Below are 23,371 nucleotides of genomic sequence, written 5' to 3' on the forward strand. Positions count from 1 at the left end.
TCTAGACAGATGCTCTACAACGTAGAGCCAGTAGACTCAGTGAAATAACAGACCTTAACAAGGTTTTATTCCCCTTCCATATGGTTCTCTACTGTAGTCCAAAAACCTGGGTAGAACTGAAAGAAAGACTACACTGAACAGCTCTAATGTTTTATAAACCTTTATTGGAATGGCTTCAAACTTTGTATTGCCACAGCATTTCTTACTTAAAGTTGTTGTGGGGAAGTAACCTTGGATACAAAACTACTATGCTGTTGCATCTTGCCCAGGCTGGTTGTAAAATAGTTTTTGTACAATGGAGGTAGAGTGGATAGGGCAATAATTTAAACCTCAAGGCCTTGATTAATGCCAGGACACCTTTTTTTTTTTTCATTCAGGTTCTAGTAGACCTAGAAATAAACTACAAGTACTACAATTAGGCTCAGGGATGGCATAATACATTGAAAATTTTTAGTTTTCGGCTTTCTCCCATTTGTCCTTTTACAAATGTAAAATCTATAAATGATGTCTCTTTTCCCTAAAATTAAAGTGTGTTCTAAAAATACCTACTCTGGGAATGAAAAGGTAGTAGAAGATGAAAGAAGAGCAATACAACATCCTTTTCATAGTAGTTTTACCTGGTTTTTCTCATACCAGCCTAAGAGTCTTACTTTTCTATAAAACAATAGTAATCAATGCTTCCCCCCCCAATCTCAAATATTCAACTTAATGGACACAAGAGAATCTTTAACTTAACATTTAATGAAAACAGAGCATTTTAACAGGTTCTATGCAGACATGGTTCTAATATTGATTTACTGTTACCTTATTTTTTTAAAAAGGGGGTGAGGTGAGGAAATACAGGCCAGGTTAACCTGGCCCCAGTGCTCAGGATCATAACTTAAAGAGTTACATAACTCAGATATCCTTGACTCTACAAAGCATTAATTGAAGCCAATAAAGCCTGTTTCTACCAACATATCAAACTTTCTTTTGTCTTTTGAAACTATAAAATGGGCATGTGCCTGAGGCATAAGCTTCAGGCCAATGGGTTTTTAAGGGCTGTTTAAGAACCAGAACTAAGGGTACATTCTCCAGTTTAAGGATAGATTTTACAGTTCAAAATACTTCTTCCTTCTAAAAATGTGAGACAAAGAGTAATTTACACCAACTGCTTTTTATTATTGAGTTTCAGAAACCTTTCACAAGATGGTAAAAAAAAAAAAAAAAAAAAAAAGAAAAAAAAGGAAAAAAAAAGGGCGGGGGGAGAAACCCCAAACTTTACAACCACAGCTCAGCTAATGTTATTTTTTCCATTTTTCCCAGTCAGCTCCAAACCCATTGTGTGCAAAGCCCATTTTTCCATGCATCTAAATGATAGATACAGGCTATGAAATTCTTTATTCTATTTGTAGCAGCTTATGCAGGTGCAGCCAAACACAAAGCTTCAGGACAAATTGTACACAAACTTTACAATGTGGGATTTGAATTTAAAATATGAAACATAAAATCTACACAAAACTGATAAAAATCAAGCACAGATACCAGGACTGAAACTTATAACCCACGTGTGAAAGGGAGTCTTGTTTCCTTTCAAGTGCTTTATTCTGCTACAGAACAGTCGAAATGAAGATGTAAAGCTTTGTGGTTAGTTTAAATTATACACTCTGTAGATACTATACCAATTTTAAAAGTTACACATAGACCAACAGATGTCCATCAGTTCATCTGGGTTGACCAGCTGGATCGCTGAAAACAAACCAGGCAAGTGTGGAAAGAAAATCCACCTGTGCAATTTGTTTGCAGAGTTTACTGATGGGCACATTGCACTCCTGGTCCATGATGGCTACTGCTTTCTTCATCAGAGCTATCATTATAGGCTTCACGCCTCTGACCACCTCCTGAGCCCCGAGTGCTATCAAACTCTTGAAGCTCTACCTCCTCTGTGTCTCCAATAATGTTCGGAACTTCTGGTCTAGATGGCAGAAGATCTTCTAATTCCTTCATTAAAATAAACAAAAATAAGGTTAGCTGGAAGATTATCTTCATCCACTATCAAGTTCCCTTTTGATACAATCCAAGGTATATGTTTGACAGTTAGTCTTTGCACTTTAAGCCAGAGATCACAAATGGATGACCCACAGACCAAATCTGTAGACATCTTTTGTGCAACCCATCTATTGCTTAGAAAACAAAAAACAGAATTAGTTGCTAACATTTAAACACTGGAAAATTTCACACTAGACATGCCTTCCTGCATGAACAACCAGTAGACGCTAAGCTGGGGGGTTGCCCTCTTCAGGTGAGATATCTGTTCTCCAAGGAGCCCCAATCCTCCCACCACCACCTCACATGCAGTCTGCTTTACTCCTTCACTATTCCCTACTTGGCCCCATAAACTTTTACATCAGGTATCCTCACTTTAAAAACAACCAGGACAGCCCATCAATCACTCAAATTAATAAACTGTGTAATCTAATCTTAGCACCCAAAACAAAGAGAAGGTGACACAGAAACACAACTATTATTAAACTTTAACTCAACTGTTGCCTAAATTTAGAGAACACTTACAGAAAGCTTGTCTGGGTTGATCCAGTTGTTTTCAGGAAACTGCACATCAAATTTTATGTAAAGATCACCTTTTTCAAAGGGATTACGATACTGTGGCATTCCTTCACCTCGAACTACACGGACACATCCTATTATTTGAGTAAATAAAGGGGAAAATATTAAGAATTTTACCCAAGAAGGTGCACAACAATATTTTTTTGAGTCACCTACTGCAGAAAGAATCGTGGATCAGGCAAAAATCAAGATTTACCTGGCTCAATTACTTTGCCAGGGGGGTATTTCACCACAATCTGACGTCCATCAAGGTGCTTAAATGTGAACTGAAATCCACATAGAGCTTCAACAAGTCCTATCTTATATGTCATGTGCAAATCATTTCCGTCTCTCTGGAACACCTACAAATAAAGCACACCAGAAACATCTTTTTAAAAAATTATGGACGCATACTGTTGTTCTGTGCCTCTTGAATCAATTTCAAAACCTTAGTTCTACCATTTACTGCAAAAGCCAAACTGCCACCATCCCTAGGTTTCCTAAATTTATATAAGGAAACCTAGCTATTCTCAAGTAATATGCTAAAAACTACTATCACGAAAGAATTGGAATTGGGAAAACAATGACTCATAAGGTACAACTGAAACTTCAAAAACAGAACCAGGTATATTTTACAATTATGGACCATTTCGAAACACTGCCTGTGAGTGAAAAGGTGTACAAGGCCCAGTGGGATTCTGGAGAACAGGTTCACTTGGAGTTTCCTCCAGATGTGATTCTAACAGGGAAAGGTGAAGGCCCAAGTTCAACTAAAAAAGCTCAACCAGTAATGCTCAGCCAGTAAAGGGGCTCAAACCCCATGCTTCGTACAAATACAAACAAATTTTACCTCACCTAAAATTCAAAACTTGCTTAGGTGAATGTAAAACAAATGCTAAAGTTGGCTTACTATTACACCATAAGCCTATGGACTAGGTAACGCAAAGGTTATTCAATAAACATTAAAAAATGAGCGTTCAATGTGTAGGGAAAAATACATCCAATTTCACACATGCCCAACTTATAACATTTGCTTATTAGAATTCACAAATATCTACAGTTAACTTTTGAAATTTAAGCTGAAATAAAATTAACTGCAGTGAAGGGTCACCTAATTTTTTTTCCAATACAATAGTTCTCTCTTCTAAAGAATAATCCTGGCTGGTTCAGTCAGAGAAGAGAGGAAATCTGAAAGATATCCTCTTTTCCTAAATTATCCTCCTAAATTTACCTATGAAGAAAAGTTAATCTCAAACCATTATCTTGACCAGTGGTCCTGGACCAGCAGCCTCAGCAGCACCAGTAAACTGGTTAGGAATGCACATTCTTGGGCCTCATCCCATAACCACTGCATCAGAATCTATGAACGTGAGGACCTGCAATCTGAAGTTTTAATAAACCCTCCAGGGGATTCTAATGTATGCTAAAGTTTGAGAACCACTGAATGTATATTTCCTATGAGAGTTTACTCAGGTGTTTCTCACAATGGGTGGAAAAATTAACTTCAACACGGTTTCTTTCATGCAGCACTTTTCAATGCTTTTGCAAGTTCATAAAATGAAAGTGTTTCTGAACATATCATTACATTACTGTCCCCAAAACTATCTTTAACCAAATATCCTTTGGTTAAAGCTATATTAGCAGTAGGGAGTGGACTTCCCTGGTGGTCCAGTGGTTAATACTCCGCATTCCCAATGCAAGGGACACGGGTTCCATCCCTGGTTGGGGAAGTTCCACATGCTGCACAGTGCGACCAAATAAATAAATTAAAAAAAAAAAAAGAAGTAGGAAGCATGAAGGGATACTATGTTCTTGTATAGGAGAGCTCAACTTAAAGTAACTCCAATAAAAAATGGTATTAGGGTTTTTTTGGGGGGGGCAGGGGACCAGCAGGAAGGGTGGTTATATTAGACAATTTGATGCTAAAATTCAAACAGAGAATAACCAGGCAAGAATGGCCAGGAAATTTTTGAAAAACCAGACTAATGAGAAATTACCAAGAACCAGACAGTAAAACACATAAAAGCTGTAATAATTTCTGAAAAATAAAAATATAGAGTATAGAAGAGAGACTAACATCACCAGATCTTACCCACCACTGTGGTTCTTTGCTGTACAAATGCACCATGATAGCAAGATTACCAAAATACACACAAACCAGTACTGAAAGATGATACACATGCATACACAGCACTCTCAAAATTGAATTGTTTTTTGATCAGAAGATTTACACTCTGTTTCAGCTACAGTACCCACCCTGATCTCATGGCCTCACAATTCCTTCAGCACAAGTGTTGAGTTTTTTTAAAAAAGAAAGCCCCAAAAAACATACAAGTATGTTCATGAACTAGTCAAACTAATCAATTTTTCTTAAGAAGGTTAAGAATATTCTCAGTGGTATAAACGAAACAAGATACCTAAATCTCATTTTGGGCTCAAATTTACTTTACCGGTCACAATAAAACCAAGAAGGAACAATCTTTGACCTCTTACTAGATGAACTTCCATTCTAACCTTTATCATCTTCTACTTTCTACTTTAAACAACCAGTAACATCTGCTGTCTGTTGGAAATTCCACGCAATTCCACTGCTGCCAATAATTTTGGAGGTGATTTACTTCCAAATGCCTCCTCCTCACAGCCCCAAGAAAGAAGAGCAGCTTATTCATTATCTCATTTGATTCTACACTATCTTTCTGAGGGATGACTTTTTTTTTTTTTAGTATGCAAAGCCAAGCCCAGGGAAGCTAAAGCTAATAAATGGGAGCCAGAACTTAAGTCCCTTGTCTCCAAGGTCAGTGATTTCTATTTTTTAAAATCCCAAATTCTTACAGAATATTTTAATCCATAACACTCTAAGGCAGAATTCTAGAAATTACTCCTTAAAAAATACAACAACAAAAGCAATCTAGGGACCCTTGCCACTGGTAGGTTTGGCAATATTCACAAAAGGCCAAGATATATAGCAATTTACAGCTTTGCTGAGGCAATAAATTCGACTAGTATACCTTGAGAAAGGCTTGTCTAGGAGAGCAAGCCACAATCTAATGAGGGAATGAATCAAATCAAATTCCCAGAATCTGCATCTCAATATGGCTTTAATCTCTATTGGATTCTTGAAGTGATTTTTAAAATTTACTTCATTTGTAGAAATCACCATCAAATGGGAGAAAATTTTAGTGTGAACTAAAAAAGGCGGCTGACTTGTAATCTAAATAGTTCCAAAGGAACTCAAAATGGCAATGCGATCAAGTACAAAGCCAGAATCCTGTCAAATGCTTCTATATCCAAGAATTTAGGGGACTTCCCTGGTGGCCCAGTGGTTAAGACTTCATCTTCCAATGCAGGGGTTGCGGGTTCAATCCCTGGTTGGGGAACTAAGATCCCACATGCCTCATGGCCAAAGAAACCAAAACATAAAACAGAAGCAATATTGTAACAAATTCAACAAAGACTCTAAAAATGGTCCAAATCAAAAAACAAACAAAAAACTTAAAATATACTCCATCGCACATTTAAAAAATACAGATACAATGGTATAATCAAAATAACATATACCAGGCCACATCATCAGCCCAGTACATTTTGCCATGTACATTAACGGATACAATACAGAGTCAATGAGCAATTTAAAAATAGGGTGTTCCCTGGCAGTCCAGTGGTTAGGACTCGGTGCTTTCACTGCCGTGGGCTCGGGTTCAATCCCTGGCTGGGGAACTAAGATCCCACAAGCTGTGCAGCACGGCCAAAAAAAAAAAAAAATTTTTAAATAAAATGTTTTTAAAACTGCAGAACCTTTTCTTTCAAGAAAGCTCACATAGATACCCAATATGTAAAACAAGTCAACAGAGCAGTACTGAGGACTGAAGCCCTCACCAACCATCCAAGGAGTTTCACAGTGAAACCTAGGCTGCCTAGATTATCTGGTCCAATGCCCTTATTTTCATAAATAAGGAAACCGAGGTACAGACACAACAGGATTACTTAAGGTTATACTGCCAGTCAATGGCAGAGCTGGGACCAAGACCAACTCCTTCTACAGTGCTTCTGACAGCACCTGTCTTGTTGGTCTACTAAAGAAGTCAGTTCTTATGAACTCAGCCTAAGGACTTAACTTCATCTATGTTCAGTGTTGCTTCAGGAAACTCAAACTGATCTAACCTATATCTTGCACACAAGACCCATTTCTGGTCTTCTGAGGCAAAAATAAAACAAACAAAAAGGAAATTACCTCATGTTCTTTTTCTTGTAGCAAAAGAACAATGTCTCCTGGTTCCACTCCTGGGGCCTGGTCTGCTTCCCCAGTAAATGTAATTCTCTGTCCATGTTTCATGCCTTTGTCTACGTGGACTTCAAGAATCTTGACTTCTTTAATCACCTTCTTCCCTTCACATTTTTTACAGCGGTCCTTTTCATTAATTACCTCCCCTGGAAAAAGAGGTCATTCAAACTTCCAGCAAGGGTACTATACTGCACTCTTAAGTAAGATAGGTCTTGATAATGCCTTTATTCACTAAATAAATTTCCTGAATGTCTTTAAACTGCTACCTGAACTTTTGATTGAAATATCATTCTTAATAACAAAAACTCACATCTTACTGCAGGCTACCTAAAGGACCCCGCTACCTAGTCTCCTCTACTCCAGAGTATAAAGTATCTTAAACAATATTTTCTTAACTCCTGACTCTACTTCCTAAGTTAAAACAAAGCCTAATGATCAAGCAAACAAAATGGGTGGTCGGATGCTGGAACTTCTACAACTGCTTTTTCATTTTTTTGTCTTAGTTTCATTTAAATTTAACAATGGAGAGAGACAACCCAAATAAAGATTTAAACATCCTTTATAACTCTAACAGTTTTTTTCTTCTATGTATTCTTCTGAAATATTTGATCAGTGCTGTAATAAAATAAAACCAAAGCTGTACATAGTATACTGTGAAAAAAAATACCATCAATTTCTGATGGCTGATTAGTGGCATACTTTAATGCTCAGATGACATGTATAAGTGACTTCAGGAACACTGCTTCTGCAAAATATGTTCTGCAAAGCACCAGTTCCTTAAAATGGTAATGGCACATGGGAAAAGATTTCAGTCAATTCTGATTTCTTGAGAGTGGGAATTGTTAGCAACTTTAATAAGGTAAAATGCCCTGAGACGCTCCAGGAGGGGAATATATGCAGCTTCTCCAAATTATCTTGTCTCTTCCAGAAGCAATTTGGAAAAGGATGTTCTAGAACTGCCCAATGTGGTAGCCACTAGCCAATGTAGCTATTTAATTTAAAAATAATTAAAATTAAAAGTTCAGGGCTTCCCTGGTGGCGCAGTGGTTTAGAGTCCGCCTGCCGATGCAGGGGACACGGGTTCGTGCCCCGGTCCGGGAAGATCCCACATGCCGTGGAGCGGCTGGGCCCATGAGCCATGGCTGCTGAGCCTGCGCGTCCAGAGCCTGTGCTCCGCAATGGGAGAGGCCACAACAGTGAGAGGCCCGCATACCGCAAAAAAAAAAAAAAAGGTTCAGTTCCTCAGTCATACACAGGTGGCTAGTGGCTACTACACTAGACATTACATACACAGAACTTTCCCATCATCACAGAAAAATTCTTTTGGATAGCACTGCTCTAGAACAAGGGCTGGCAAACTAAGGCTCACAGGCCAAAATGGGCATGCCCTTGTTTCTATAAGTAATGTTTATCTAGAAGACAGTCATGCCCACTTGTTTACATATTGTCTGTGGCTATAAAAGTGCTAAAAGGGCAGAAGTGAATAGCAGTTTCAGAAAACATTCACCCACAAAGCCTAAAATATTTACTTCTGTAAAAAGAGCTTCAATTGCAATAATCTATCCTCAAAAGCTAACTAAAGCTTACAGTAAAATTCTCCGCTTATCAGAATGAGAACTGAACAATTTGCTCTCTCGCTTTTACCAAATGTAACTTTTTAAAATATAAAGGGACAAAAAACTTTGCCCCATCTTTTTGGAATGAAAAAAGACTAACATTTCACTCAACATAATATAAGTTTACTGTTTATCTGTGTTCACTGGGCCTATGCATAAGGAAATATTATTTTTACATTTCTCTTTCAGAACCCTCTGTATCTTTAATAAGATGAATACAAACACACGTTGAAAAAGAAAAACTGTAAGCCTCTCCAACTTCTGCATTCCCAATCCATCCAACATAAAAGCAGAGAAACACTGGCATGCATACCTTCTCCATTACAGTCAGAACACACAGACTGCATCTGTTGTACCATTCCTGGAGCCAGCTGTCTGATCATGATGCGTACACCTCGACCCCGACAAGCACTACACTTCTGAACAGCTCCAGACTTTCCACCTTGGCTAAAGCAAGCAAAAGTATAAATTAGAATATTCCCCCTAGGCCATGACAAATAGGAATTGTGCTTTTCACCTTCATCTTCAACGCCCAATGACTGGTATTTAAAGACTTTCAGAGGTATCAGAAAGTGTTCTGGGTTGGGTAGTCAGTTTGAAGTCATGAACAATTTTTATCTGATATGGACTCAATGTGCCACTGAAAGAATAGATGAAATTCATTTCGTAACCAGAAAACACACTTACCCACTGCATGCGCTACACAGTACATTCTTGCTAAGTTGTAGTTTGGTTGTCTTGCCATTATACAGATCTTCTAAAGATACTCTGGGGAGAAAAGAATTAGGTTCAAATTTTGCCAAGTTCTCTTAAATTCAAGATTAAACGATAGCTGATATAGCAAATTCCACTATAACCTTTTAAACAAAGAATTCAAGAACATCTAACATAAATCAACTGAGTGAGATTTTATTTTGTAGCTCAAATTGTTTATGGCTATAAACAATATATGTATTGCTGAAAGCCAGAACTTAAAGGATCAGGCCAATAATTTACTGTGCTGCATTTCCTGATAAAGCTGATAACTGCACAAACTCAAAACATCACACCTTCTTCTGGCCTCAAGGAAGACCTCCACCTAATCCAACCCCCTGAATGAGGTAAAATTATTATCCTCATGTTACAGGACAAAACTGAGGCACAGAGAAGTAACTTGCCCAAGATCACATAGGCAGTCTGGCTCCAGAGTCCAGGCTCTACTATAAGGCTCTGTCCCCTTCAAGGACAATTCAGAAACGCTACAAAGTTACATTACAATTTACGGGAGGCAATTAGATTGCATATGTCTTAAAAAAAAAAAAATTGGCCTTATCTAGAGTGTGAAAGATGAGAAGAATAGGTTTCCAAGAGAGAGCCTACAACAAGTTTTAGATGTCTGAAAAACGCAGTGAATTATAAGCAAAACTTGAGCAACTTTTGCAAAAATTTCGAAGGGGTCTATGACCCCAAAATGGCCAAGTTAAAAAGCCTATTAAAAATCCCAACTGATAAAACCCAACTCGTCTTTATTCATACAGCATATCTGAACTGCAGGACCATTCATTTCCAAATAAACATCAAAAAAAAAATCTATATAAATCAAAAGTCTCAAAAATATTATTTACAATTTGCAAGCAATGCATTTAATTTGGTTTTACCCTTCTCATGGTGTTTTTAAATCTCCTTTAATGGTAAAGGTTTACTTTAAAACAGAGGAACAGGGCTTCCCTGGTGGCGCAGTGGTTGGGAGTCCACCTGCTGATGCAGGGGACACGGGTTCGAGCCCCGGTCGGGGAAGATCCCACGTGCCGCGGAGCAGCTGGGCCCGTGAGCCATGGCCGCTGAGCCTGCGCGTCTGGAGCCTGTGCTCCGCAGCGGGGGAGGCCACAGCAGTGAGAGGCCCGCGTACCGCAAAAAAAAAAAAATAGAGGAACAAAAGAAGTTAAATGTGCTTTGCAAAGCACCTATACTATTTTGTGGCATTCAAACTTTCTCAAAATTGTTATCTTTTATACATTCTAGACAGTATAATAAAACATTTATGGTCAAAACACTACCAGCACTTCCAAACAACGGCATATCTAGACCTTAGACCAAAGCACTTGGTTCCATCAGGCTTTAACCTCCTCCTAAGAACCTTTAACCAACCATTTACATGATAGGTAGGTCTTCTTCCCCTAACATATTAAACTGCAATTAGTATGCAACACTGCTGTGTAAGAGGCCAGAAAAATCTTCACTTCAACAAACATGGCAAAAGAAGGAAAAATATGGGTAATGGTCTAGTGAAGCTGGCACTCTCCACCAGTGGGGCTAAACTGGCACAATCCTCTACAAGGCAATTTAGTTATATTTATCAGCCTCAAAACACTGATGCCTGCCCAGGAATCTCTGCCAAGGAGAGACAAAGCTGTATATAAAGATACTCACAGCAGCACTATTTATGATAGGAAAAAAATTGGCAACATCCTATAGAAAAGGGAATGATTAAATAAATGACGGAATGGAATATTATAAAGCCACCCAAAATGAGATATTGGAATAACAGGAAAATTTTAACAAATTACACTTTACTTCCTCTTACCTACTCAAATGTATAAACTAGATACTATGAAATATTTCAAATAAACACTTGAACTTCAGTCTCTGGCATTTGCTAGTATAACCATTACTGGTCCATGAAAAGTTAACGGGACAAAAGATCTCACAAATTTTGCAAAGTAAAATAGTTATTTTCATATTGGGTTCACAGTCTAAGATCAAGGTCAGGTACCATTCATATGTTGGCAGGTTAATGTCAGGCTTGAGGCCAGCAAGCTCAGTGGAAATCAATTTAGGACAGTTCAGACTGAGAAACAAGTAATGAGTTACTGTAACATGTTAACAAACTAGCCAGATGGTCACTCAATTTGTAAGTTTTTAAATAAAAAGTAACTCAGGAGGTCTAAATACTTCAAAGAAAAGAATCTTCATAATTGAAAATTTAAAAACAAGCAGTCTCAGAAGCATATACCAAATCAATCTTCCTACTCTGTAAAAACACCAACCATCCTTTAAGATCTGTTAGCAAAATACCAACATTCAGGTTATTAAATTCAACTTAGTCACCCAATGAGGACAGCATGGTAAATGGAAGATTTTTTTTTTTTCTGATGGACAGTGTATTTTTTGATGCCTCTTCTCTCTTTTACTGAGTACTTCTACTTGAAAAAGAGTATTTAGCATTTTTTTTAAAAAAGAAAAAAGATATTCACTTGAGTGGATGCATCATGTCTTCTCCTCTTCTTCTGCCATTTCGACTTCTGCTCTGATTGCCCATGAAGCCGAATAATCCCCCACCAAAAATGTGAGAGAAAATATCATCCATGCCACCACCTCCGCCGCTACCTTCCCGAAGACCTTGTTCTCCATATCTGTCATATAGTTCACGCTTCTCAGGATTTGATAGTACTTCATATGCAAAACTTATTTCTTTGAACTATAAGGAAAAAGTAAAACAACTGGATTTACAAATAAAAAGCTACAGGAATCTAGAATTCATTTAATTCTAAAAGAAAAGTTACAAGTTACCTTTGGTTTGATTCTGGTCCTATTTACCACCTACCACTGCCCCGAATGTTAGTATTCCCATTGTAAAACCAAAATACTCTTAACATAAAACTTTAGCACTATGGGAATAAATGGACTTTTCTTACAACATTCCCTTTTTTTCCCAAGAAGGGTGATTTAAGTTTAAAACAGAAATCTCAGGGGAAAAAAGTCTCAAATAACTTACTTTGTCACCAGCATTTGGATTCTTATCGGGATGGTATTCCTTGGCTAACTTTCTGTATGCCTTCAATAAAAGATTTTTTAAAAAAAGGTTATATATAAAGACCAGTTTAAAGATTTGTGAGTACTAACGTAACATCCAATTTTCTGAGAAGCAATGTTCTAAAATCATAACCTCCCAAAATATCCTTTATTCATTGGCATTGTTGGGCATATTCCATCTTAATACTGTTTTCTCACTAATAACAAAGCAGACAGTAGTTATACTTGAAAACAAGTTATACTAAAGCCAGATACAAACAATGAAACAAAGCCACAGAGAAAAACAAAATACTGAAAAATCCCCTATTTTCACTATTGTCAAATGTCTTTGATGGCCCGTAAGCAGACCAAGACAACTCCAATTAACTCTAAAGAGAAATGACTGTTAAGCTCTACAGCCTGCAAAAACACTATTATTAAAATTAAGCTAAGCGAAGAGATATGGGAACATATGTATAATTGATTCGCTCTGTTATAAAGCAGAAAGTAACACACCATTGTAAAGCAATTATACTCCAATAAAGATGTTAAAAAAAAATTAAGCTAAGGTAAGAATCTGGCTCACGATGGCTCCTCTAATTGTAGCATCAGGAAAAAGCCAAGACAAGCTCCTAGGTCATGGTTTATTTTCATACGGTGGATTGATTGGGGTCTTAACTGGAGTGACCTCGGTCTTAGTGAAGCTGCATACATTTGGGTGGCTGAGATATAAAGCACTTAAGCGTTCATTCACAGACACCTGAATTATGTAACACAGAATAGCATTTCCGGTAAGGTAACAGGAAGTGCTTTTACTCTCAACTGCACCCGTCCCACTGCCTAAGGAGCATTCTCATTTTTCTAAGCTTACAAATTCGAATACTCTAAGCCCCGTGAAGATGCTGTGGGGCTTAATCAAATGCCTCAAATGCTTTGAAATCCTGAGATAAAAGATTCGCAGCAATGCAAACAGCGATAATGAGGCCTTCTATTTATTTTTAGTCAGTGTACGCTCAGGTGTTTGGCTGGGACCCACAGCTTTTTCCTGAAACGAGCACATAACATTTGGGTTACCTGCCCACAGAACAAAGCACCCAGGCACAGACCCACGCCACCTCCGGGTCAATGGGCGAGGGAGGAAGAGGGGGAGAAGCTCCGCGGCCGCGGCTCCCAGGAAACATCCCTAAGTTCCCACAGGCACCCGGCGGGGGCGGCCTCGACCCTCCGCCAGGCCCCAGACCAGCCCCGACGCGGCTCGGGTGCCGACGTCCGCGGCGCGGTCAACTCCTCTCCCGGGGCCGGGATGCGCTGGGCGTCTCGGTCCAACCTGTTTTTCCAGGGTGGTGACCTCGGCGCGGGGAGGGCCGGGCAGGCAGCTGCCTCCCGAGAGCGCCTGGCCTCCGGCGCCCGCCGGGGGAGGGAGGAAGGAAGCGTTTTCGTCGTGTTTGCTCAGGGGTGGGTTTTATTTGCTGCATCTGTAGGCGGGCGGGCGGGGCCGGCGGCCCAAGGTCAGCCGAGGCTGGAGTGCGCGGCCCGCGGCGGGCCGGTCTCGCCGCCGGCCCCCAGCCTGGGCCCGCCACCGCCGGCTAGCGGGCCGCCCCACAGCGCGGCCTGGCAGTCCCAGCCGCTCAGGCCTGCGCCCCTCACACCCTGCCCGGGCGGCCCGCTCCCCAATACCTTCTTCAGCTCGTTCTCGCTGGCACCGGGCGGGACGCCCAGGATGTCGTACAGCTTCGTGTCGGCCACGTTCGCCATGGCGGCCGGCCTGGCAGCGCTCAGGGAGGAAGGCGGCGGAGCAGGCGGAGCGGAGCCGGGCCCACGGCAGCGGCGGCGGCGGCGGCGGCGGCGGCAGCGGCAGCGCAGGCCGAGCGAAACAGCGAGGGGGAGGCGGGGGCGGGGCCGACCTTTGAACCGACGCACGGCGCGCCGTGACGTTGCTTCTCGGAGTCCGCCTCGAGCGCTCGGCCGAGGTGGTGGCGGCGTCTCGGGCGGTGAGGAAGTGGGTGAGGTGGTCTACTGCCTTGAGGCTCTGGGCCGCTGGGCGAAGTCCAGCGTAGAAACCGGGATAACTAAGTCTGGACGCTATCCTCCGTGACACCAGCTCTCTCCAGAGGCGTTTAGGGGGGTGCTGAAAGGATGAAGAGGCCGATGCGGCGCACAGCATCGGTCCGCTTCGAGTCCAGCGGGAGAGAAAGGCGGTCCGGGCTCGCGGAGGTAGTCCTCAGAATCCGAGCTGCCGCCGGTGGACCCTCTGGATCTGGTTCCCTCGGGGTTTACGATGAAAAACAGCACCTGGGTGTGTGTGTGCTGTGTGTGTTTTATATTAAGGCATTTTCAGACATTCAGCAAAAGTAGTATAATATACCGAACGGTTAGCTACATTTTGCCCACTTTGTTTCATCTATTCCCCCCATACTCCCTACTTCCAGTGTTTTAAGGGAAATCATTGTTTATAAATACTCTATATAAGTCTAACAGATGACTTTTTAAGGCATAATCACATCACCACATGTAATGAAATGAATTCCTTCACCTAATTCCTAGTCCGTGTTTAGATTTTCACAATTGTCTCATGTCCCTTCACAATTGGTTTGTGGCATCTAGATCCACAAGTTCCACCTGTTACCTCCGGATCGTGTGTTTAGGTCTCTTGGTAGCTTTAAAATTAGCCAACACCAGAGGTCTAGATGGTATCAGGCAGCCTGGTTGGGCGCACAGTCATCTGGTGATTGTTGCCCATGATTTAGATTTGCTTCAGAAAATGTTTGCTATGCACCTGCCATGTGCTAAGAGGTATGGACGCCTGGACTGGTGGAGTGGAGTGTTAAGAATAAGCCATGGAAAAAAAAAAAAAAAAAAGAATAAGCCATGGTGTCTACCTTCAACCCACTAACGATTTATGGAGACAGAAAAAATAAGATGTTCTGATCCTTTGGAACCTGAACTGGTAACAAAGACTCCAGCATAGGCATCTCACTTAGGATAATCCCTTCTCCCTGGCTTTCCCCCAGACCTAGTTTGGAGGGCATTGAGTGCCATGCCAAAGAGTTGAAATTTATCCTGAAAACCTTGGGGAGTTAATTGATGTGAAGTCATGATGCTCCTTTCACCTAACTCTTCCAGTTTTCTCAAATCCTGTCCAAAATGCTGCTGTTTCAGTGATGTCTTCCTAGATTCCACAACCTGGTGAACATTGCTATCTCATTTGAGTTCCCACTATCCTTGGCTTGTGCCTTTTGTAAGATAGGTCTGATGTGGGACTTGAGTGGTATTTTGCTGTGAGTCTGAACTCCATTAATGGGCTGTAAGTTCCTTAGGGGAAGTTCACTCTGTTTTTGAATGCAGATGGTCTAATTTTGAATGCAGTAAAGGCCTCAATAATTTCAATTCCCCCACTTCCTTTTCACATTTTGAGTGGTTCATAAGAGGCAGTATAAAGTTGTGGTGGAGTTAGAGTGTGTGGGCTGGTAGCCTGACTCCGCCATTTATTAACAATGTGACCTTGAACAAGTTACTGAGCTTTTCTGAGGCTGTCGCCTCACGTGTGAAATGGGGTTTAATAGTATTTATAGCATTGGCTTGTTTTGAGGATTAAAAAAGTTAATACAGAGTACTAAAAACAGGAGCTAAAACCAAGTAAGTATTAGCAACTTTTTTTGGCCCATTTGCCTATAAGCTGTCTCCACATCTCTATTCATTGTCTTTATTTAAATTCTTGGATTCCCAAGTGGAATTCCCCAACTTCCTCCATTGCCTGTGTGGAATACTCCTCAGTCCTTCTTCCTGATCTCAGATATCCAGCTCTCCCTGCTTGCCAAGTACCATATTCTCTTCTTCCTCCATCCGTTTGTGCTCCACACGAGAATATAAACTGAAAACTTTGTCTTTATTGCAACCTTCATATAGTTTATTTTTTTATTTTCATCTTATTTTCTTTCTGTCCATAACGAGTCAAAAAAAGCTGAACTTTTCTATTTGTTTCAGTTTTACTTAATGTTTTTATAGCGAGGGTTTTCCCTTGGTTCAATTTTAGCTTCTGTTTTCTAGTGAAGAGTAGCCGGGTGAATCCCCCCACCCCACCTCAGGTCTAAGTTATTTTTTTTACCTGACTTAAATCAGTCGCCGCAGTTCATATATTTTTTATTTTCATTTATTCACAATATTTTCTCCATTTCTGAGTGTTAATTGTAATCAGCATTGTTATTTGCAGATGTTACAGGTCAACAAGTTATTTCAGAACGGTTCTGTGTGCTTCAGCTGACACTTGCCGTCCTCCCTGTCATCACATATTGAGTCAGATCTGCGTAAGGTTGAGTGCTGTAACATTTCAGCCACTGAGTTTGTGTTTTTAAGGTAGCTCATTTATTTTCGCTCCATATTTAGGTAATGCCATGAAGGGAACAAGACCTTTATCTCATTTCATGTCTCAGGCATCATAAAATGCTGAGTCACAGTGCATCTGAGGGCTGCTCTCACTAGGCAAATGATTTAAAGTTTGAAGTTGGAGTGATTTCAGATTTCTGCTAGGTTTATATTGTTCAATTTCTTTTATCTGTTTTTTTTTTTTTAATTTGGTATACTTGTGTAACTTTGTGGGGTTGAGGTGGGGAGTAGGTGGATAAGGACTAGGGAGAGACTGTATGAACCAGAAAGGCCATTCATATTGTTCCCAGCTAACTGAATACAGAGGCATGTAACCCATTATTTTAGATAGCCTTGTGTATATGATTCAGGCAGTTCAAACAGTAGTTTTGCTTTCTGCCTTTTATCTAACTAGTTTTGTGTGTGTGTGTGTATGTGTGTGTGTGCACTTGAAAAGAATGTTTATTCTGCTGTTGTTGTGTGGAGTGTTCTATAAATCTAGTTTTGAATGTACAGAGCCGGTGACGCCATTTGAAATATTTTTCATGGTATATGGAAGGCAGTACTCTTGGCATGAGGATATTAGTGCCATTAGAATCGATGATTGTTGGTACTCTGAGAAGAAAAAATTGTGGGGTTTGGATCACTGGATAGTCTGCATTCCTTGCAGTTGCTAAACCGGATTGTTTAGTGATAGGATGCATGGTTATATATAGTATATATGTATCTATGTTTACATACATATATACATTTGTATACATACACATGTACGTATAGTGTATATGGCTGTATAGTCCCACTGCTAACCTGTCAAACCCTGTCATGTCAAACCCTTCCAAGTCAATTAGCACATTTAAACTTTCAGTTTGCTTATATCATTGCAATGGTATAGTAAGCAGAGAAACTGGGAAGTTTAACCATTTGTGTGGGGAAAAATAGTGGTGAAAATATGTCTATATATTAATTCATTCATCAAATATGTATTATGGACCCACTGTGTGTCAGGCACTTTTCAGGGCTAAGGATACAATCATAAACAAAACAAAATCTCTTCCTTCACAGAACTTACATCCTAGTGGTGAAGACAGAAGGTAAACAAGCAAGTAAATATACAGTATAACAGATGAGAAAGAAGAGAGATAAGGAAGTATTGAAGTTGGACACTTTTTATTTATGGTATTTGGGGAAGACTTCATTGATAAGGTGATATTTGAACTTTAAAGGAAGTGAGGGAGTTAGCTACGAGTATATTTGAGAAAACTTCCCAGCAGCGGGCCTGCAAAGGCCCTAAGGCAGAGCATGCCTGGTTTATTAGAGGAAGGAAGCCAGTATGGCTGGGTGACAGCAAGTTAAGGAGATAGTAGGATTTGAAGTCAGACGTTGTGAAAGACCCAATTAGGTCCATTGTAAAGACTTTGGCTTTTACCCTGAGTGAGATGGGAAGCCATTAAAGGGTTTGAGCAGAAGAGCAACATAAACCAAGTGGTATTTTAAATGCATCTGGTGGCTGTGTTGAGAATCTATTGTAATAAAACCCTGGAGAGGGATGACTTGGGCCCAGGTAGAAGAGCTGGAGTTGGTGAGGAATGGTTGGATTCTGGATATATTTTGAACTTGGTGCTGATAGAATTAAATTTGGGGCGGAAATGGGAGTGGGGTAAAAATAAGAGTTCATGTTAAATTAGAGATGCTTATTAGACGTTCAAGGAGCAATGCTGAGGAAGCAGTGGGTTTATAAGAATAGAGTTAGAAGGGCTGCAGTCCAGGCTGAAGATGTAAATTTAGGACCCTGTCAACACATTGATGGTGTATAAAGAGTTAAGACTGGGTAATCTCACCTATGATAGTTGACTCAATAACTGCACATTAGAACCCCTGGAGGAACTTTTTAAAAATTCCAGTGTCCTCCCAGAGCTCCTGACTGAATTGATCAGAAATAGGGCAAGACATTGTTGTAAGGCCAACTAGCCCGAGGCAGGGGAACGCAATCAGATTCACAGGTTGCATCAGATCGAAACTCTCCGGACCACCCAGTTCCAGGAACTGACCTGAGGACTTTCCACCCGGCCCAGCCTTCCCGCCTTTCGAGGGGCGGGACTAACTGTCCCCCACGATACCCGAAAAGACCACCAAATAAGGAATACCCTGTGCCCTCCCGGATTCACCACACCCCTTTCCCTTCTTACCCTATAAATTCTGCCCAAACCCTCGCCCGGGCGCGACTTCTCTGGCCCCTTTCTCTCGGACCAGTGAACCTCACCCGGGAGCGCTCCCTAATAAAGCTCACTTGAAGCTTTCCTCTGTTTCGCGGTGCCGTTTGTTAAGATATGACCTTACAATTGTATTCTTAAAAATAGGCTGTGGTGGGCTTCCCTGGTGGCGCAGTGGTTGAGAGTCCGCCTGCCGATGCAGGGGACGCGGGTTCGGGCCCCGGTCCGGGAAGATCCCACATGCCGCAGAGGGGCTGGGCCCGTGAGCCATGGCCGCTGAGCCTGCGCGTCCAGAGCCTCTGTTTCGCAACGGGAGAGGCCACAGCAGTGAGAGGCTCGCGTACCGCAAAAAAAAAAAAAAAAAAGTCTATGGTGATTCTATTTTTGAATACTTAGATTGTTTATAGTTTTTTTTTAACATTGTAAACAATGCTTCTGTGAACTGCCTTATAGTCTAATTTCTTGTGCATATTCTTAGTTGCTTCCATAGGATATGTTTCTAGAATACTGTTAATATTTTTATTTTGTCAATTCACACATGAAGAACACATGCTTTTGTTCTGGAATACAATTCTTAAAGTTTTCTAAAGTTGTGAACTGCTTAATAAAATTTCCATACCTTAAGTGTTAGAACAATTGTTATTTAACAATTGATAATATAGATTAGGAAAATCATCCAAAATCTATAGTGACATTTAAGTGTCAAATCTTTTTTCCTAGACATAGTGCTAAGAGGTCTTAACATTGCTTAATCAGAAAAGAAATCATAGCTAAGAAAGAGCAAAAAATGAATAGGAAACAGCTCATTCAATTCTGACTTAGTCATCAAGGTAGTCACAATCTGGGAGTCAGTTTAATATTCTTATGAGATACCTTCTTTCTCTGTGAATTTCATCAGGTTAAAACAAATCACAGTATCAATGACACCCAAGGTAAAATGTTGGTAGACAAGGATCAAGCAAACCAATTAGGAAGCTCATTTGCAGGGATTCAGGAGAGAGAGAAAGGTAGACAGCGTGGACTAGGATGGCAACAGTAAAACTGGAGAGGAGTGAATGGATTTGGTATATATTTTAGAAGTAAAGCCTGCAGATAATATGGGTGAAACTCATTGCTATTTCCAGATATTTCTTCCTCCCATATTCCTGAAAATGTAAAGCCTTTAGTTTTTAGTCACCAGACAATATCACCTATTACCTGATATTTCATTGTCCATTTATTGACCCCCTAGAATCCCTCTTATTTCTCAAAAATTGTAACTCTTGGCTTACTCTCCAACTCCACTACTGTCCTAATTTTTAGCTTGTAAATGATACTTCCAACAGCCTGGCCTCTCACTTCCTTGAACTTACATCCAGTGGTCTTGTCCTCTGTCGCCCGTGGAGCTACTCACTCCCTTGGTTTTATGACTTTGTCATTGCCAAACTCTCCTTAATCTCATTCACTGATGACACCTATTTTTCCACTCCCTCTAATACTCTGACCCTAACAATCTTTCAACCACACCAGGATTGGATTTAGCAAAGTGGAGACCATTATGAGAATAGAACAAGGACTTTGAGGGTGTGCAGGAGACAGATGATAATGTTTGATGGTGAATGTCAGTGAGAATGTGGTACTTTCAGTGGATTATGGGTCCTCTTCTTATAGGAGTTGCTGATGGATTTGATATAGATATTTGAAAGATGAGAAAAATCAAGATGATTTCAGATTTTTATTTGAGTCACTAAAGTGGTAGTAAAGTCATTTATAGAGATGAAAAAAGCTGAGGAAGAAGATTTGGTGGTTGTGTGAATCGAGAACTCTATTTTGGCGAATTAAATCGTGAATTCCAATATCTAACTAGAGATGTAGACTAAGGAATCAGATCTGATCACTTAGAGCTCAGGGTCAGGATTGGGATAGAAATTTTGCAACAGTTATCCTAGGTGGCATTCAATGTCTGGGAACTGGTTGAAGTCACCCTCCAGGCCCAGGGGAAAGGAGGAAAAACAGCCACAGTTTAAGAGGGCTGCAGTTTCCATTTGAATAAGAAGGCAAAGGGAAAGTTCACAGGAGTTGAGGATATAGGAATTTTGATGGGCAGTGAATTCCAGAGGGCAGAGGAAGAATTTCAGACTTCATAATTTTAGACCCAATCAACGGGAATTTAAATTTCTTCTAGTACCAGCCAGTATTGCTTTGAAGCAGTTCAAATCTGGTGTGATCTGCCTGCAAAAACCCTAGAATGATTTATTACAGAACTTTAATTATATTAAAAGATATTGGATATTTTTCCCATTCTAGCCTAATCAAGAGTCCTAATGCTTTCTCTCTAAATTTCTGGATCTGAAGGATTGATCAGTTTCTTAAAGGAAAAAGAAGAAGAAGAAAAAAAAGAACTTGATTCAGTCTTCCTTAGAAAAATTTCATTAAATGATTTTCAGAATCACCTATTTTTCAGTTTTGTCTATCTCAACTTGAATGTTTCTTAGACCTATGACTTTATGAATGTAGACATCTTGCTTACAAGGAAATTAAGGTTTTTTATAAATACATTTATGTAGTTCAAAATTATACAAAGGAAATCTTGCTTCCATCCCTGTCCTCTCCACTCCTGTTTACCTCACCCCAGTTGCCTATATTTCTTACTTATCCTTCCATTGTTTCTTTATACAAGTCAAGCAATACAAATTTATATTCTTACCTCCACCTTTTTTAAATATAAAAAGTAAAATACTATATGTACTGCTCTGCACTGGCTTTGATCACCTAATGAATCCTGAAAATCCTTCCACATCAGTATATAGAGATTTTCCTCATTCTTTTTTTTTTTCTGATTCTTTTTTGTAGCAATGTACATTGTGAGAATGTACCATGATTTATTTAATTAGCTCTTTATTGATGGACAATTGATGTGTTATCTGGTAATTAAGATATGTATCTATGCCAGAGATGAAAACACCTTAGAAATTATTCTTTATTTCCCAACTTTTAGAAAATAGGATCTAATTCTTCAGAAGTATTCTACAAGGCTGAAAGATATTTTGAATTTATTTTTGATAGCTTAATTTTTAAAGGAAATTGCTTTAATCAAAAGAAAATTTCAAATTTTCTTTAGAACAGGAGGCATTAATTTCAAATATCTTAGAATTAAGGAGCTCCCAGGGGACTATCTAAAGCTAACAGCCATCAGCATCAGTGTTTGTCATTTGAGCTCAGTCATTAACTTTCTCCTATGTTTCAGGGAAAGATATCTCGAAATTGTAAGAACAGTAGCTTTGAATTACAGTTTCTAGGTCAACGTAATGGAGACATTACTTTAGATGTGGTTTAGCTGTGAACTTGGCTAGCAGATTTATTCTGCTAAAGAAACAAGCTACTCAGGTCCAACTGGAAAAATACATAGAAGAAATCCAGAGGATTGTTGGCCTTGGCGACGGAAGCCCTCTTTTCCTCTAAAAGAAACCACAGTAGAATACTCTTTAGGGGGATATCCATGAGTGATAAAACTCACTGAAATGATTATAGTTCCAGTCTGTGTCTCCTTGGAAAGAAGATCCCATTCTGAAGTTTTCTTTCGGCAAACCAAAGATCAGTTATTTAAATATTTTTTTTCCAGCCGGATTAGGGGGCTGGCAGACTAAGAAGGTTCATAAATGCATAGCTCTCCTTATCTAAAAAGCCATCATATCAATGGTGACCTGAAGTGAAGTGCCGCACCTCCTGCAAGAATTTCTTATAAGAGTTCTTTTTTCTCTTTCTTAGCAGGATTAATGAAGTTCTAAACCTTAGCTGTGACCACTCCTCTAAAAGTTGCTCTGGGAAAGGCCACAAGTTGTGGCTATTCTTTGCTGAGGTGGTCAGTAACAACAATAACTACCATTTACTGAATACTCACTCTTGCCAGGTGCTATAGAATGGGCATGGCCTCTTTCCTCAAAGACTATTCACCATGAAGACAGCTTCAACACTGCCTGTGTTTTCCAGCAATTGGATTCCAGAATTGGATGAACATTGAGACGTGAATGTGGTTTATCACTAATAAGAAGGATTCCATTGCTCTTTGGAGATGGGAGATAAATACTAATTGTTAGGTTCCAGGATGCTCTATAAGGGTAAAGGAAATGTCATCTGTAGATTTGTGCACAGCCCGAAGACCACAGTTCTTATATCCTGTTGTGCAGTAAGTTTTCTGAGGGTGTAAGTAGTTTAAAGATCCCATCCTACTTTTCTGTAAGTTTCATGGGAGCAGGAATTATATCTCTCTTGCTTGTTTTATTTCCTCTACTTTAAAAAGTGCTTCATACGTAGTGGTAAAATATTAAAATGACACTTGTTAAGGCATAGTAAGGAAGACTTTACAGGGGGTGGGAGGGGGAAGAGCACTATAGTGATAAGTATAGTACCACTGGGGTGGAATTTTGCATTGAGAGAGAAAGATTGCACTTAACTCTTAACATAGCATGGACAAGAGGGAATTTATAGCCAAGGAGCAGAGTGGGGGTCAGTGGGTGGAAAATTACTAGGAAACAACATCAGAGGTAAGGGGAGATTCTGGCTAAGCT

General features: G+C 40.0%; 1 protein-coding gene across 1 annotated transcript; it reads right to left on the reverse strand.

Annotated features, from left to right (window-relative positions):
- Positions 1-721: 721 nt before the first annotated feature.
- Positions 722-14,117, reverse strand: DNAJA2 (DnaJ heat shock protein family (Hsp40) member A2). The gene is made up of 9 exons (XM_022555171.3): positions 13,930-14,117; positions 12,236-12,295; positions 11,715-11,938; positions 9,169-9,249; positions 8,795-8,928; positions 6,815-7,011; positions 2,801-2,945; positions 2,551-2,678; positions 722-1,980 (listed from the first exon to the last, which is right to left on the reverse strand). The coding sequence occupies exons 1-9, from the start codon at positions 14,005-14,007 to the stop codon at positions 1,789-1,791; spliced, it is 1,239 nt and encodes a 412-aa protein (XP_022410879.1). The 5' UTR covers positions 14,008-14,117; the 3' UTR covers positions 722-1,788.
- Positions 14,118-23,371: the final 9,254 nt, after the last annotated feature.

Source organism: Delphinapterus leucas, chromosome 20 (assembly GCF_059928025.1).
Source record: "Delphinapterus leucas isolate spDelLeu-1000000601 "Yukka" chromosome 20, BTC_Dleu_Yukka2, whole genome shotgun sequence".
NCBI classification, from domain to species: Eukaryota; Metazoa; Chordata; class Mammalia; order Artiodactyla; family Monodontidae; genus Delphinapterus; species Delphinapterus leucas.